The following is a 17,637-nucleotide window of genomic DNA, read 5'->3' as shown; positions in this document are numbered from 1 at the left end:
CTTTCTCCCTCAGTTGCCAGTGACAATGGCTGATATGAGACATTCTCACTGATGCAGAGCGTTGTGGTGCTGGAGTCCTTCTTAATGACACTTTAGCACATGGGATGCTGGGAAGTTAAGAGTCATTTAGGGCAAGCTTTTGTTTGGGATTGGTGTGACTAGCTTGGGGACAAGAATTTGTCAGACAGGAACCTTAGCAAGGAGTGAGGAGGCAGGTGGAAGGATAACATCAGCTTTTCCCTGCTTTTGGACTCAAACTGAGACATTGGCTCTTCCTTGGTCTCGAGACTGCTGGCCTTCAGCAGTCTCGTGTGAGCAAAACGCCCATCTGGCTTCCCAAGCCTCAGGCCAATAGCATGTCCAGCCCTTGATTTTTACGTCATTTCTATCGCCTGTGACCTGACATGGGCGCTGCATCAGGGGGTGGGGCAGGGATGGGTCTGCACACATCTTTTAACCACAGTGCATCGGTGTACTTACTGCCACTCACAGGTGAGTTTCAGGAGACCTGGTGTTAGCAGTGACATAACTGTATTTTTCTCTTAGGCTGTGTTAACAGCAGCCCTGATGGGTAGTCTTGTAACTGAATATAAGAACAAAAATGCTTTGAAAATGACAGTATTCTTACAAATGTTAGAGCTGAAACCTCGGGCAGGCCATTTACACCATCTGAGCTTTCTTTTCATAAAGCATTAAGATTGGGGAAGGCTCCCAAGATCATGTCAGATCAGCTGAGGGAATAAACGGTTTAACTGTTACAGTGTGGGGGGACGGTCACTGAAGAGGCTCTGCTGCGGAGCTGAAAGCAGCCTCCTGTCTCTCACCTGCAGCTCATCAGAATGTGCTCTCACGGAGAAGACAAGATTGACTACTACAACTTCGTCCGTGCTTTCTCCAACTGACCTGCTGAGGACAGAACGCAGCAGAGTATGCTGACTTTGGGCCTCCATCTACCTGTATGCCTCATAGAGGCATTTACAGACATCTTGAAATTCCATTTCTCTTTTGGTTCTTATATTTCACTACCATTGAAGTCTAAATTAAATGAGCTAAGGTTGGTGCCTTATTTAGGGAAGGGGACAGGGGTGTTGTGATGGTTAATTCTGTGTCAGCTTGACTAAATATGGGTGCCTGGACATTTCTGGGTGTGTCTGTGAGGCTGTTTCTGAATGAGGTTACCATCCGAGTTGGTGGATGGAGGAAAGCACATGGCCCCCTCTAGGATGGGAGCCCCTCACCCTTTACCCCTCACCCTTCACCCCTCACTAAAGGCTTGAATAGAACAAAAAGGCTGACCCTTCCCTGATAAGAAAGGACTCCTCCAAGGCCTGCCGTGACATCAGCTTTTCCCTGCTTTGGGACTCAGACTGAGACGTCGGCTCTTCCTTGGTCTCGAGGCTGCTGGCCTTCAGACGGGACCTCCTCATCAGCTCTCAACAAGTCTCCAGACTGCTGACTATAGATACTGGAGCTTGTCAGGCTCCACAGTTACAAGAACCAGTTCTTTATAATCAGTCCCTTTCTCTCTCTCTATAGAGCCTATTGGTTCTATTTCTCTGGAGAAAGAACCCTGATTAATGCAGGAGCAGAATGAATAGGAGCAGCACCAACAGAATTTGCTCAGAGAGACACCATGTGGGGTGTGGTACTGCTGCCAGACCACCCCTCCCCCTAGCCGGGTAGAGAAGTAGACACCGTTTTTCAACTGCAGTTCTAGGCCCCTTAGTAGACCTGCATTTTCAAAAATTAGATATTAGGTTGGTGCAAATGTAACTGCACCAAATGCAGTTACAAATGTTTTAGACCATGAATTTTGAATCATTGTAACAAGGCTCAAACACATCAAATAAATATAAAATAAACAGCAAGTAATAAGTCATTAGCGAAAAAAAAGCAACAAAGCAAGAAATATGGATTAAAATGATGTATAACATAACTACATTTATTTAAGAATGTATTCCGACATCAAATGATGAAGTTCAACCATGCCAAATAGCAATTACTTTTGCACCAACCACTGACCTGCCTCTTGAGAAATTTGTATGCAGGTCAGGAAGCAACAGTTAGAACTGGGCATGGAACAACAGACTGGTTCCAAATAGGAAAAGGAGTACGTCAAGGCTGTATATTGTCACCCTGCTTATTTAACTTCTCTGCAGAGTACATCATGAGAAACACTGGGCTGGAAGAAGCACAAGCTGGAATCAAGATTGCCAGGAGAAATATCAATAACCTCAGATATGCAGATGACACCACCCTTATGGCAGAAAGTGAAGAGGAACTAAAAAGCCTCTTGATGAAGGTGAAAGAGGAGAGTGAAAAAGTTGGCTTAAAACTCAACATTCAGAAAACAAAGATCATGGCATCTGGTCCCATCACTTCATGGGAAATAGATGGGGAAACAGTGGAAACAGTGTCAGACTTTATTTTGGGGGGCTCCAAATCACTGCTTGGAAGGAAAGTTATGACCAACCTAGATAGCGTATTCAAAAGCAGAGATATTACTTTGCCAACAAAGGTTCGTCTAGTCAAGGCTATGGTTTTTCCAGTGGTCATGTATGGATGTGAGAGTTGGACCGTGTGGAAAGCTGAGCACCAAAGAATCGATGCTTTTGAACTGTGGTGTTGGAGAAGACTCTTGAGTCCCTTGGACTGCAAGGAGATCCAACCAGTCCATTCTGAAGGAGATCAGCCCTGGGATTTCTTTGGAAGGAATGATGCTAAAGCTGAAACTCCAGTACTTTGGCCACCTCATGGGAAGAGTTGACTCATTGGAAAAGACTCTGATGCTGGGAGGGATTGGGGACAGGAGGAGAAGGGGATGACAGAGGATGAGATGGCTGGATGGCATCACTGACTCGATGGATGTGAGTCTGAGTGAACTCCGGGAGTTGGTGATGGACAGGGAGGCCTGGTGTGCTGTAATTCATGGGGTCACAAAGAGTCAGACACGACTGAGCAACTGACGTGACCTGACCTGAAAGGAACAGGAACTATCACAGGGTGGTATACTGATTAGTATTGTTTCATGAAATGTTTGTTTCATGAGTCATGATGTATAATGTATTTCTTGATGTTGGCTGTAGCTTAAAAAAAATAAATTTAGAGAAACTGCTCTTAGAGAGCCTGGCCTCAAGATAAGCAGAACAGATTAGAATAATAGCTCCCAGTTATCAACCAGGCTCTGATGCACTTTTGGAAGTCCAGAAGCAGGGCTGCTCCTCAGCTGAAGTCAGCCACCAGCTTCACCTTTATAAGCACTGTCTTGGATTCCTTACCACCTGTACTCTCTCTGCACTCCCAGGGGCCTGAAAATACCATCTAGTCAAGCCTGTTACCTGTAGGCTTCAGGGGTACCTGAGAAGATATCTCTAGATTTCCAGGAGATCAGGGGTCACTTGGATGAGTGAATATCCTGCTGGTGTAGGACCATGAGCCTGTTCCTATGAGAAATCAATTCATCGAGTGCTCTGTTCAAACCACAAGCTTAGTGTTCACTGTCTCTCAATCTCACCACCACCATTCCCTCCAAAAGCAATCAAGCAAGCAAACCAATCCTAAAGAAAGGCAATGCCAAAGAATGCTCAAACTACCACACAATTACACTCATCTCACAGGCTAGTAAAGTAATGCTCAAAATTCTCCAAGCCAGGCTTCAGCAATACGTGAACCATGAACTTCCAGATGTTCAAGCTGGTTTTAGAAAAGGCAGAGGAACCAGATATCAAATTGCCAACATCCGCTGGATCATGGAAAAAGCAAGAGAGTTCCAGAAAAACATCTATTTCTGCTTTATTGACTATGCCAAAGCCTTTGACTGTGTGGATCACAATAAACTGTGGAAAATTCTAAAAGAGATGGGAATACCAGACCACTTGACCTGTCTCTTAAGAAACCTATACGCAGGTCAGGAAGCAACAGTTAGAACTGGGCATGGAACAACACACTGGTTCCAAATAGGAAAAGGAGTACGTCAAGGCTGTATATTGTCACCCTGCTTATTTAACTTATATGCAGAGTACATCATGAGAAACGCTGGGCTGGAGGAAGCACAAGCTGGCATCAAGATTGCCGGGAGAAATATCAATAACCTCAGATATGCAGATGACACCACCCTTATGGCAGAAAGTGAAGAGGAACTAAAAAGCCTCTTGATGAAAGTGAAAGTGGAGAGTGAAAAAGTTGGCTTAAATTTAGCTCAACATTTAGAAAATGAAGATCATGGCATCTGGTCCCATCACTTCATGGGAAATAGATGGGGAAACAGTGGAAACAGTGTCAGACTTTATTTTTTGGGGCTCCAAAATCACTGCAGATGGTGATTGCAGCCATGAAATTAAAAGACGCTTACTCCTTGGAAGAAAAGTTATGACCAACCTAGATAGCATATTCAAAAGCAGAGACATTACTTTGCCAACAAAGGTCCGTCTAGTCAAGGCTATGGTTTTTCCAGTAGTCATGTATGGATGTGAGAGTTGGACCTGAAGAAAGCTGAGCACCGAAGAATTGATGCTTTTGAACTGTGGTGTTGGAGAAGACTCTTGAGAGTCCCTTGGACTGCAAGGAGATCCAACCAGTCCATTCTAAAGGAGATCAGTCCTGGGTGTTCTTTGGAAGGACTGATGCTGAAGCTGAAATTCCAATACTTTGGCCACCTCATGCGAAGAGTTGACTCATTGGAAAAGACCCTGATGCTGGGAGGGATTGGGGGCAGGAGGAGAAGGGGACGACAGAGGATGAGATGGCTGGATGGCATCACTGACTCAATGGACGTGAGTTTGAGTGAACTCCGGGAGTTGGTGATGGACAGGGAGGCCTGGCATGCTGCGATTCATGGGGTTGCAAGGATTCGGACACAATTGAGCAACTGAACTGAACTGAAGCAAACCAACCAGCCAACTGCCTCCCCCAAAACACCGAGCACAGGTGAGTGAGTAAGCTAGCTCAGAAAGGCTGACCGCTTGGCTCACCTAGCTGAGCCCCTGGCTCTCCCGTGCATTCGCCTCAGGTGCATGGTTACTGCTTGGTCCTCATAGTCCGTGCATGTCCCTCAGCCAACTGCACCCATCTCCTAAGCTCGCTCTGGAGACGGGCAACAGGCCACCTGACTGTGCCAGCTGTATCCCTTGCCACCGCTGGCACAAGCACTCAGGCAGCATCTATTCAGCACCGACACTGACATCTGATGGCTTCTACACAGACTCAGCCCTGTCTTCTTTTAGCCAGGTGACGCCATAACCCTGTCGTCCTCCCTTATCCACACCTTCACTTTACAATTACTACAGTAAGCCATGGTCTGAAAATATTAGACGGAAAGTTCCAGAGATGCTTTGTAAGTTTTAAATTGTGTGCCATTCTGAGCACTGTGCTGACTCTTGCACCATCCCGCTCTGTCCCACCCCGGATCTCCAGCCATCAGTGTCGAGATCGAGGATCGCCCCAAGCAAGTGTGCTTTCTCCTGACGTGTGGTCAAGTCAGCAGTAGCCCAAGGCTCCATCATGGCGTCTGCAGCATACAGCTCATGTCACCCCACCAAACAGCCATTCAGTCAACTCACGTCATGAGAAGGATAAGTGCAGCACAGTTAAGATAACATTTTTAGAGACCACATTCACATAGCTTTCATTATGGTGTATGTTTGTAATTGTTCTCTCTTACTGTGCCTAATTTACAGACTTCACTGTAGGTAGGTATGTCTAGGAAAACACAGTGTGTATAGGGCCCGGTCCTGTCTGGGGTTTCAGGGATCCATTGAGGGTCTCAGAACACACCCCTGTGGATGACGGGGAGCCTCCACCTGGAGCTTCCTAACCACCCCCCCGACGTCGGCACACTCCTGTCCACATTTACACCTCCTGTTACAGACACAAGTAAAAGGCGTTCTGCTACCCACCACTCAAAATAACTGACTTGTTCTCTGTCCTTAAGTCCAGCTCCCTTACTCACATGACCACAATAAACAACTATCTCAAAAGATATGCAAGAAATTACTAACAGTGAAAAACATTAGAAATGAGGTTGAAATGGCCGCAAACTCATTCTTCATATAAAAGCACACTTGCGAATACAAACTTAAGATTACAGTTGGTGCAAGTTCTTACAAAAAAAAGTTGCCAGCAATGTCACTATTTTCAAACAATCTTAATTGTAACCTTTTCAATCTTCAGGGGAAGAAACATACTCTATAAATGCATTGAAGCAACACCCTAATCAATTCCCTTATAACCATCTGATTTCGAGGTGAAATAAAATAACTGCAATTTTAAAAAGCAAATGTGAGCATCCAGGTAAAAAGCAATAATACCTGAGACAACTAGACTAATAATTCTATGCCTTTTATTCAGTTATTTCAAAAATATTTGATCATTTGTCTCAAAATGTACATTTTAAAAAATTCATACAAAACTGTAATTTGTTTTAAAATCGGACAGACACAGTGGGAAAAGGATTTGGAAAAAAGTTCACTGAAAGTATAAAGAGCCCCCTCAAAAAAAAACAAAACCCTTTTACATGAAAGCATAAATACGGCAGGTACAAATTTTCCTTGAGTTCCTCGTTGGAAATTTGGTCCATAACATGAACAGGCTGAAGTGGAAAAGTGAAGAGATACTTCGTCCACATCTGCATTATGAGTTGCTCAGGGCACCAGCAGCCTCAGCTCATCCTTCAGATGTTTATTAAACAAGAGAAACTGAAAACGATGAGGTGTAGCGTCTCATCACATAAACACTTGACTCTGTACCCAAGGAGATGGTGGCACTTAGCACTGGTCAGATGTGATCGGGTGACCGGGTGCCCACACACGGCTGATTCCCAGGAAAACCTCCCTCCTCTCCACACAAACTCGTGAATGCTTTCAGCGAAGTGCTGGTGATGCCTCGGGTGTCTCACAGATCTTATTCCCAGATGCTAACCTATTAATGCCCCATCGTGAGGATGGTTTTTTTTTTTTTTTCCTTTTTAAACAGTTTAAAAAATACAGGGACTTCTAAGACAATGCTATAATGTTCCACTAGAGTGCCACCAAGGTCACGAGAACGACAAAGAGGGAGCGTGGCTACCGTTTCTTCTGTGGGGATGACGACCACCCTCCCGTGGGTCCCGTCCTGCCCCAGTGGCCGAGCACTGGGAGGGACAGACGGCCTGTGGGAAAGACCACTGGCTGGGAGAGTTATTGCACAACCCGGAAGAGGGAGGAGGTGGCGGGAAGGGGCGGGCGAGGGGGAGCTGATGCTCAACAAGGTAACACTGCACGGAGGGGGCGTCTGCCACAGCCCAGCAGGACCCACGTCAGACGGGCATCTGTAAGAGTAAACACCTTCCTGCATAAACTTTGGGTCGAATGGGAAACAGAACAGATGAGAAGAGGCTGCTGCGAGGATACCTTTTCTTCTACACGTCGGGGGAGCTGGATGAGCAGGGTTCAGCGCATGAGCCAGAGGCATGGCGCCTGGTGCCCAGGGAGCCCCAAGCTTCCCTGATGGGCAGCTGCCCGCAGAGGGGCCCTCACAAGCACCTGGACTCGAGGAGGAACTGGAAACCACCAGGTCCTGACAACGGGCGGGGGCGAGGCTAAGACGAATGAGGGGAAACTCACAGTCCGTGTCCCTTTTCCACGGAGCCGTACTGGGGCCGGGGGCTGGCCACACACTGCAGTGGAGGCCAGGAGACCCCGGTAAGGAAGGCACTTCTGACAAAAAGATACAGGATCAGCTCAGGGCAGAAAGAGGCCTCGCAGAGCCAGCGTCCCCGTGCTTTCTGGGGACCTCCATAAAAGAGAGCGAGCTGGTAAGGGAGGCGGCTGGGGGAACCGTGGTCTTTCACAGCCTTCTGAAAAGAATTACTACTCACGCAAGAACTGAGAGAGAGAGAAGTTAGTGAAGGCTCCTCCCTGAGGCAGCCATACCTGGGGGAGACTCGACTTAGGTCCCAAGTGATCTGTCAACAGCCCAGTGGTGCAGTCGTGCCTAAGCCCTCCTGAGGAGAGGGCTGCGAGCCAAGATGGCAGTGTGGAGAGAGAAAGACCACTCGGCGGCCCTGACTCACAAGCCACTCTCCACGAGGTCAGGCCCTGACCCTCAGGAGAGGGGGTCTGTTCACTGGGACACGGGGGCCCCTGCAGGTGCGAGTCACATGCAGACCTCCCAGCCTTCTTGGCCCCCCAGCCTAGGACAGACCGACAGGGAGGCCGAAGCCCAGGAAAGAACCCAAAAGGCTGCAAGGAGCAGCCACTTTGAACTTGAACCCGGGAGGGGGGCACACACCCTGCCCCTACCTTCTCCTCAGCACCGAGGAAAGTCAAAGGTGACAAGAAAACAGGTCCCCAAAGCAAACCCAGCCGCGCGCATCCCGGAACACCTGGCCCAGCTCCAGGGCTTTCCAGTCAACAGCACCCTCTGCAGAGGGGGCCAGGGCAGGGATTCTGAAGTCTGGTAGCTGGTAGTCTGGTTTCTGAAGTGTGGTAGCTCTGCTTGGGACAGGAATGGGAGAGGCCCTTGTTGGGAAAGGACGCAGGTCTGCAGAGACACATGCAGGACTAGGACTGACCAGGCCCAGCTCGGCCTGCTCCTGTGTCCCCCAGAACTGCCCTGCCTTCAGAAGGGGCATCTATAACCAAGGAATAATATGCAGTTATCAGAACCCAGAGCGAGACAACAACTTCCCATCACAGAGCCTCCAGGGAGGGTTAGGATCGCCACCCCAGGGCCTCCTCTCCCATGCTACCAGATGCCCCAACGTGTGCCAGCCGGCGATGATGGGGTGGGGTGGGGCTGCTGAGGTAGATAAGTGTCTGCTCGGCTCCTGGCAGATGGTGCTAAGCAGCCTCTCAAACTTGGGGGCGTCTGGCCGGGCCATCACAGAGGATTTGAGACTGAAGAACAGAGTCAGAATGGCCAAACCAAGACAAGGCAGCCCAAGTTCTCAAGACCAAGCGGAACTGAGATTTCTCGGCCCCTGGTCACACACTGTGAGCCAACCTGCCACAGGCTTGGCTCTGCTCTGAAGCAAATGTGCCAGGCATGCCTGGGGTGACAGGCACCCACAGTTACCCTCTCAGCCTCCCCTCAAATCACTCCTGAAGCTGGCGGGTGGGACACTAGCCTTCCGTAATGTTCTCAGGGGCTTCACACGGTGGGGAAGATTTCCCAAACTCTCATCGGGGAACCGACCCCATCGTTTAGGATGCAGTGAGAGTCGGCCCGGGCCCAGGCCGGTGGTGCCACCGTGAGGCACACGGTACCGCGGAGACCAAGGGCACGCCAAACACCTGTGTTCTGTCAGTGATCACCTTGGTACCCGAGAAGGGACGCTGCTCTGGGCAGGGCCCCAGCTGCGGCTCCCTCCTCCCCGGCCCAGGGAGAAGGCATGAGGCTGCAGGGCTCCCCAGCATGGGGGGTGGCCTCCGGGGAGCAGTGCCAAGGCCAAGGACACCTAGAGAGGACTGGGCCGGGCATGAGGCCAGCGGGCAGGCTGAGGAGGCTGCAGGCTGACCTGGGTTACATACACAGCATCCCCAGGCAAGCAGGAGCAGAAACTTAGCTACAGCCACGAGTGGGGAGGGGGACTATTTGAACGGCTGAGGGCTTTCTAGACTGGGTCCGCTCAGTTGGTACAAGCCACCCTTTCACCAACATTCTCCCTTGCAGCCCAGATAAGTGTCAGGGAAGGAGAAGATGGGAGAAATTCGCGTTTTCACAAGCATTGTCCCTCTCCTAATGGTAATCAAGAGAACCCCTTCCCCTCTCCAGGGCCTCATCCTGAGCAGAGAGGTGAGGGTCTACCAGGCTGTCAGGAAGCAAATCCCAGGCACTGGGAGATTAAAACTTCTCTCTGGGGCAAGTGACCTGGAGAAGGAAGCTGCCTTGATGAAGAGACCCATTTCCCCCATGCTGGGTAATAACTCAAGGTTTACTTTCTATTCTGATGTCAGGGAGAAGAGCAGCCCCTCAAATGGCACTAACATGCCTGCTCCCACCAGCTCCGCACGGCACTCAGGTGTCCTCCTGAGAGCCTCGCTCCCTGCTGGAGTCCTCACAAGGCACTGTGAGGCCTGGAAGCCTTGTCTTTGGGGGGTTGGGAGGGAACACGTAGGGGGAAGGTGCAAAAAGACTCCCGTCAACAAAGCTGGGTCTGCCCTCCTAACCAGCAGAGCGATTCTGAGTCAGCCTGGGTTTATACCGTCTAAAATGCTGTGGGCGTGCTCAGCAAACAGCAGCAGACAACGACAACTCCATAGGACAGTCAGCAAGTGAGGCTTGCGGGTGAGGGGCCTAGGTGACCCTCGATGGGGCACCAGGGGTCACCGGGGAACTTAGTGTTCCTGCAGCGAAAGAGATGAAGTCAGGGGCAAGGCCAGCCCCCAACAGGCAGGGCTGCTGGGTTTAGAACCGGCGTGTCCCCCGCTGGGCTGGTTTGTTAACTGCTGTTTGGTTTGGTTGCTGGTGAAAGATGGGAAGCGCAGTGCAGCTGGACGTGCTGCAGAAGGCCAGGTCGACGCCGTCGTTTCTGCCACATTACCTCTCTGGAGGTGCCCACCGCGCCGGTTACTTTGCTCTTGCTGTAGAGTGTGATGACTCATCCTCCTCTAGCAGGTCCCCGACAGAGAGCAGGGGTGGCTGCCAATGCATGATCAGCCACGGGACCCAATTCAGTCACCACCATCCTTCTGGAACGAGTTGTCACGTCCCAAAGCCAAAAGCCTTGGCACTTAGGACTAGAAAGGGCCCCCGGGACGGGGGAGGGGGGGGTGGTACTCAAGATGGCACGTGCAGAACTGGAATCATACATCTCGTCAGTTCATCAGCACCTAGGAGATGATGATCCGAGAGAGCCGGTCTCTCCTCCTGCTGCCCATCCGCACAGAGATCACCGAGGGGCCGCTGCCGGCCTGGCGGAGGCTCCATGGCACAGGGCGGCCGACTCAAGTCCCAGGGACTGGGTACTGGATGGCCAGCACTGCAGGCTTAGCCTCCTCTCGTTGTAAAAAATCAGACATGGAGAAATTGCACGATAAGGTACACTAACGAGTAGAAAGAGAAACAAGCCATGAAAGAAGAGAAAGAGGAGGCCGACAGAAAAGGAACCGTGAGAGAGCCTGGGCTTCTAGCAAACCCCACCCAGGACAGAGGTGAGGAGGTGAGGCGGTCTGAGGAAGGGAAAGAGGGAGATTTTTGGTTTTATTGAGAACGGTTCATGGAGGAAGAAGAGGAGACAGCTGAGACGTAAGAAAGAGGAAAAGGCCCTGTGTGAAGACGGGGTTGTGCTGTTTGAGGCGGGGCGCCTGGAGCAGGAAGGCGGGTGGGGGCGCTCCCTGCTGGCCCCCACGAGAGGATTGCTGTTCTCAGCACTTTGGCCTTAAGGAGACTTCAGTTTCTTAGTCCGTGTGGAGGTTCCATTCTCGGCTTTCACCACCCCATTTTCGTGGTAACCTGGGAATAAAAGGAGACGGACGTGGTGTTTCTGTTGCGTCTGAAGCGGGAGGTAGGGGTGGGAGCAGAGGGGTCGGGGGAGGCCTGGCAGCCCTGTGGCTCTCCACGGGACAAGCTGAGGGGACCCAGGCTGCAGCCCCCCATGGCGAAGGACACCAGCAGGCCGCTCCCGGGGGCTCCTGATCCCCGCTAAGCTGGCTGGTCTCTATCCTTCGCAGGAGGCGCTGGGGTGACACGCAGCCACCGAGGCCGGCCCAGACCCTCCTGAAATCACTCCAAGGCCTCTGGATTCCTCAGCTCCCCTCAGGCCCCTGCAGGGCACTGGCCGGCTTCAGCAAAGACTCAGGGAAGCTGACCAGCCGGACAGGAGGTGGTGGAGAGGCTGCAGGGACAAGGCCGTACCCTCTTGCCTGATGCTCCCTCTGCCCGAAAAAACTCCGCTTTTTCTTGTCAGCAACACCCCAGTCTCCTTGCTCAGAGTCAGAGGCTCATCTGGCTGCAGCCTCGCCCCGTACCCACCCCCGCCCCCAGCGAGGCCTGACTCCTAGCCACACCCAGCCGCACACGTGTCTGAAACACACACAAGCCCTGCCAAGCAGGCCACACCTGGAGAAAGGCCGGTGACTCAGAAGACAGAGCCTGGCGCAGACAGGCCCCCAGGCTGCATGGAGAGCATGGGGCTGGCAGCGCCCCAGGACCTGGCGGGGCCGGAGGAGAAGGGGGTGTCCCCCATCCGCCAGCCCCTAGTGCTGTCACCTCGGGTCACCCCTGAAGAGACGCAGAGCCAGCATCCTGGGAGACAGCCAGGCCGAGATGCAGAGCAAGGGGGCAGGTGAGGACACGCGGCCGCCCTTGATGGGGTCCCCAAGGCCAGCCTGAAGGCATGCTTCCTGCCAGAGCTCCCCACCCCACCGCCGCCCTGCCCTCTGTGGCCACGAGGGCCCCTGCCTCACCTGCCTGCCCCTGCCCCCGCAACAAGCCATCTGGGCCCAGCCACGTGCCAGTCAGGCCCCGGCAGGAGCCCAAGAGTCCCCTTTGGGGAGGAGGAGCAGCAGGTCTGGTCCAGGGTCCTGGGGGAGCCCACCTGCCCCACGCAGATCCACACTCACCCGACTCCCTCTTGGTGAGCCTGGCTGCTAGCCTGGGGGCAGCAGGCACCCTGCGCTTGGCGCTCTGCTCGCTCCAATACTCGCGCCAGTGCCGCAGCTGCGAGTGGATGAAGCGCCACATGAGCCACGCCTGGGCGGCACACACCAGCAGCAGCACGCACAGCCTGTGGGGAGAAGGGCCGGGTGGGCCTGGGCGGAGGCACAGCCAGGACCCCGCAGCGCCCGGCCCGCCAGCCCTCCGGGAAGAACGTAGCCAGTGCCGGGCTCAGCTCCAGGCGCGTGGCGGGGGAGGGGGGTGTGCCGGCCGGGAGGAGGTGATAGATGTGATTCCAGCTCCTGTCACAACGCCCTGTACCTGCCCGGGACCTGCCGCCCAGAACACGGCACATGTAAGCTCCATATCATTGGGGCGGGGGGTGGTGGTTCAAGTGAACTGAGGTACGATACAGCAGAAATCATTCTAGAAGAGCGACTTCTCATCCGGCGAGCAACCCAGATAAATCTCTGACCCCCCCACCCCAGATCATGAGGTCCATGGCCTCCTCGCTGCCCTTCTGGCCACTTGGGAGAACATGCTGTGAAGAGCCCACAAGGGGCCGTGACGGACAGATGAGAGGCTGTTTGTGAGCCCAGCACCCACCGTGAGGCGTGAACCGGCGGGGGACCCTTGTTGGCACCGGGACCTGGCCTGCAGACTGACGGACTAGGGCCAGGCAGGAGAGACAGCTGTGATGGAAGCAGGGGGGTGGCATCTCTTTTCCCCTCCCAGCTGGATGTCTGAGATTCCCCCCTAAACATCAAGGTGCAGGAGACCTGGGGGTCTGCCCCCTCCTGACCTCTAGCTGAAGTTGGGCTGAGTTCACAAGGCTCTTGGCCAGCTCACCTGCAGAGTAACGTGTTGAAGTTCCCTTTCTCGGGGTCAAAGGCCTGGTTTTCCATGCGAGCGAGGCCGAAGCCGATGGCCAGCACGGCAAGGGTGAGGATGAAGAGGCGGGTGACTCCAAATACGGCCGCCCAGGCGTTGAACCTGCCCGCAGGGAGGTGCAGAAGGTGTGTCAGCCTTTGGGGCCCGAACGGGAAGAGGGTTCAAGGGTGGTCAGGGAGGGTGCTTGAGAACTGAGATGTCCAGAATAAGATGCTCCAGGAAAAAAATAACCCCAGGGCTCCACCTAGCCCCAGGGCCCTCCCATCCCACGCCCTGGCCTCAGCATCACTCACAGCTTCTCGTTGTTCTCGTCCGCGAAGTGGCAGAGCCGGGCCGTGTGGAAGAGGAACTCGGTCGAGTATTGCAGCAGGAGCAGGACGAGGCCCAGGCGGCTCAGGCTGCGGAGACACAGGCGAGCCTCACAGTCCCCGTGAGACACCCATCGCCCTGGGGCCCTGCCTCAGCCCGCGATTCAGCTCTGCTTCCAGTCTGCCCCCACACCGAGCCTGGCCTTTCACCTGCTCTGTCTGGGCCCGCTGCCCCGACCCGCTCCCCCCGTGGACCTGGCTGACTTCACAGCACCCGTCACTCTGCATTCATCACCTGGCCCAGGGTGGGGCCACAGAAAAGGTGCTCACGGCGAGTAGCTGAGCTGTGCACGTGCAGAAATACTGGGGGGGCTGGTGGGAGGGAGTCCCACTGCCCGATTTATCATCCAAGTCTTCATGGCTAAGAGGCGCACGAAGAAGCAAAACTCAACACAACGTAAGAATACGTGTGAGTGAACTGGCCTCTTAAACCACGAGTTCTCTGGATCCTAAGAATGGTCGAGAGCATGACTGAGGGTGGCCCAGGGCCTCCACACAGCCGAGGCTGGCCAGTGGGATCGTGCCCTTGACCGTCACAAGCCTCATTTCCCAGCCCCACTCCCACCTCAGGGCTCTGCTCCTGGGGTCCCCTCTCCTGCACAGCCCGCCCCCGCCCAGGTCTCCACCTGCCTGATTCTGCCACTCGCCCCCGCACCAAGTTCCCTCCTCAGAGAGCTCTTCCCACCACAGAGGGGCCACCTCCTCATCCTGCCCACCACGGGAAACTCTTTCCTGACGGACACTCCTTCCCTTCCTTCGAGCGGTCCTGCCTGTGCACCCTCAGCCCATCCTCGCCTCACTGCTGGGTGACTGCGGGCTGGCTTGCTCAGACCTGCCCTGCACGCAGCACCAAGAGCAGAGCGGGCCCCACACGGCCTGTGCCCTTCAGAGGCCTGTCCAGGCACGGACGCTGCTCCCAGCCTCCAGAGAGAACGGACCTGGCTCTGGGTCGCCCTGTTTGGTCATTCTCACAGGAGGCCTGTAGCACAGACCCAGGAGACCCCAGGGCCGGCACCCCCGGGGCACCTGAGAAGGCTACACGGCGCATTGCTTTCCTGTCCTGCTAAAAAACGCAGCCCGAGAAAACTCCAAACTAGAAGACACATCCTGCCCAGCAGTGATTCTCTTCACTACAGACACACTCGGGGTGACGGCCACGCTTCTGACCTCAGGACAGCCAAGCAGTGCCTATTCTACGCTTCACTGCAGACCAAAGGGAAGTCCAGGGCCACGAGCTCTGGCAGCGCCCCCACCTGGACGCGTGGGGCGGGAGCCCCGCTCAGGCTGCCGGCAACCTGCAACGCCCTGGGTCGGCAGCTGTATGCCTCAGATCCCTCCCAGCTCTGTCTCGGGTTGAGGCGGTCACTCCTCTGGGTTCCCGTGGCAGGTGGTCCACGTGGTAGCACAGTGTTCATCCCACTTATCTTTGTAGTTTTCTCTCCTACTCGTCGGAGAAAAAGTCCGGTAAACATAAAGCAACCATCCACTGTCCATCTAAGTGTTCCCAGGTGTCAGCACGGTGCTTGGTACACACAGTGTCTGATCAGTGCCTCCTGATTGAATGATGGTGTGGAGAGGGGCACAAACGTAAACGGGCGGGGAGACCTGGCCCACTCTGGGTCCCACTCACTTTAAGAGGTATGCGCCTGCTATGTGGACCAAGTACAGGCAGATGTACTGGAGCTGCCGCGGGATCTCCTCCTGCAAGACAGAGACACAAACTGCACATGTGCTGACTCCCTAACCTGAGATGCAGGAGCAGGGGAAGAAGGTGCAGGTGGAGCTGCAGAGCAGGCAGGAGGGGTGCAGAACGATGCTGCTCTAACACAGGCAGCCTGGGGTCCCCCCAGAGACCCGTGCACCAGGCTGTTCAAAGTCCAAAGGTAACTCGATGGTCAGAGGGCGGGACTGGGTTGAAAAAGAAGAGACAGGAACTGGGGAACAAGGGCTTTTGGAAATAAGTCAGAGGGAAGTTTAAAAAAAAAAAAAAAATCTCTGTGGAAAAGGCAAAGATCTCTCCATCAGCTCCCCTGAAGATGAGTCAGGTTTCCCCCAAAGTCACACATCCTCAGGGGGAGGAAGAGGCCGACCTGGCAGCGCCCCACCCCACCCCCAACAATCCTGGAGGATGTCAGGGAGACTCTGACAGGCGCTTGCTCAGCATCTCACTCAACACACACCCATCTCCACCCCCCATGAGTGGGTGGCCAGAGAGAGGAACAGCAGGAAGGTGGGGGGACAGGTGGTATCAGAGAGGGGTGGCGAGTACTCACCTTCCGTACCTTCTGGAAGTAGAGCTCGGGAAGTGCGTGCAGCCAGTAGGCCAGCTGGCACAGGTAGAAGAACTTCACCTGGAAGCTGGAGACAAGGGGGCCAGTCACCCAGAGGGATGGAGAGAAGCCCCTGCCAGGGCGGGCGGGGGCAGGTTGTGTGAGGAGCTGGGCTGAGGGAGGGGCAGGTGGGGGAGAGCTGGGTTGCAGGGAGGGGCGGGTTGGGGAGAGCTGGGTTGCAGGGAGTGGGGGCGGGCAGCTGGCATGCACTAGATCCCTGGGCTGGGACACTGCTCCACACGTGGAGGGACACAGGAAGCCCATGAAAAGACACAAGAAGGATGAAAAGAGCAGAGGAGGGGGGTCTTCAGCCCAGAGGAGGAAAGGCTAAGGAGAGGCCTGATTCCAGAGCCCTGTCAGGGAGGAGGTAGTGGGCAGTGGTTATGTGCCAAGGAAGGCAGGGGTCTCAGCCAGAGGATGGATCTAACTCTGCTAAGTCTCTGGGGTTGCCGTTCTAAGGATCTTAGGACAGCCTGAGAGTCGTCTCAGGGGCATGTGGGCCCAGCTTTGCCCTCTTGGTATCCCATCAGACTAGGAGAGGAGGGGGTGCTGCTCAGAGACACACAGGTGTGGATGTGAGCAGGTGCCAGGAGGCGCAGCCCACGGAGCTCCAGGCAGTGGCTCTGCTTCCCCCTTCCTCCCGGCAGTTTAGGAACCTGCTACAGACCCAACACTTGCAGCCCCTACCCTTGAAATTCACATTTGAAATCCTAACTCCGCAGTGACAGGGTACCAGGACGTGGGACCTCTGGGAGGTGATGAGGGCACAGGGGTGGACCCTCCTGAGTGGGATTAGGGCCCTGGTGACAGAGGCCCTTCTCTGCTTCTGCATGTGAGGAAGATGCCTCTGTGAAGCAGGAAGCGGCCTCAGCAGACGCTAGGTCTGCCAGCCTCCAGAACTGTAAGGAAGGACTGTCTGGGGTTTATAAGCCCTCTGGACCCCTGCCATCTGCAGTGCTCCCTGAGGGCAGCTGGGCGGAGACCCTGCACCCGAGCTCCTGCAGGAAGCACCCAAGCTCCTGCAGGAAGCACCCGCGAGCACTGGGGGAGGCAGCAGCTCTCAGACTGGCCTCCACGACACTGGCCCCAGAAGGCTTGGGGGCATCCAGTCTTCATGCCCACTGGCCCATGTTCTGGCCAGTCTGGGGCGAGAAGCTGGCACACCCAGCCCGCTCCTCCCTGGGGACAGAACGTGACAATACTCACGGGAGGTACACATGTGGGTAGTCTTCCCAGAGGCTCCTCGGGTTTGTTAAGTATCCTTCCTGTTATGGGCAGAAAGAGACCGTGTTTAGAGACGTGACCGTGAGGCCAGCAGGGATCCAGGGCAGGCCCAGGGTCTAGGGGTCACAGACACACCTAGTCCCCAGATGACAGAACAAGGAGGCAATGGAAAACGTGAACACGGAGGCTCTCTGGCACTTGGCCGGTCTCTTTATTATAAAAAAGAGTCATGATGCAGGAGGAACAGCCCT

The 17,637-nt window shown here is 54.3% G+C and overlaps 2 protein-coding genes across 13 annotated transcripts in view; one reads left to right on the top strand and one right to left on the bottom strand.

Annotated features, from left to right (window-relative positions):
• EFHC1 (EF-hand domain containing 1) overlaps positions 1-1,048 on the top strand; it is a 42,418-nt gene extending 41,370 nt beyond the window's left edge. For both annotated transcript variants that reach the window (XM_006056763.4, XM_025268469.3), the window contains exon 11: positions 831-1,048. In XM_006056763.4, the coding sequence (XP_006056825.3) occupies positions 831-902 (72 nt within the window). In that variant the 3' untranslated portion in view covers positions 903-1,048. The remainder of the gene's footprint in view (positions 1-830) is intronic.
• A 5,272-nt stretch (positions 1,049-6,320) lies between these two features.
• The window catches only part of TRAM2 (translocation associated membrane protein 2), a 69,720-nt gene continuing 58,403 nt past the window's right edge, over positions 6,321-17,637 (bottom strand). For 10 of the 11 annotated variants that reach the window (XM_006056765.4, XM_044929016.2, XM_044929012.2 and 7 more), the window contains exons 5-11: positions 17,369-17,427; positions 16,106-16,190; positions 15,463-15,533; positions 13,758-13,862; positions 13,423-13,566; positions 12,540-12,703; positions 6,321-11,430 (exon numbers count right to left, since the gene is read on the bottom strand). In XM_006056765.4, coding sequence (XP_006056827.1) covers positions 11,357-11,430; positions 12,540-12,703; positions 13,423-13,566; positions 13,758-13,862; positions 15,463-15,533; positions 16,106-16,190; positions 17,369-17,427 — 702 coding nt within the window. In that variant the 3' untranslated portion in view covers positions 6,321-11,356. The remainder of the gene's footprint in view (positions 11,431-12,539; positions 12,704-13,422; positions 13,567-13,757; positions 13,863-15,462; positions 15,534-16,105; positions 16,191-17,368; positions 17,428-17,637) is intronic. The other variant, XM_045162843.1, reaches the window with a different exon arrangement.

The sequence above is a fragment of the Bubalus bubalis genome, chromosome 2 (genome assembly GCF_019923935.1).
Source record: "Bubalus bubalis isolate 160015118507 breed Murrah chromosome 2, NDDB_SH_1, whole genome shotgun sequence".
NCBI classification, from domain to species: domain Eukaryota; kingdom Metazoa; phylum Chordata; class Mammalia; order Artiodactyla; family Bovidae; genus Bubalus; species Bubalus bubalis.
This window is presented reverse-complemented; position numbering and strand designations above follow the sequence as displayed.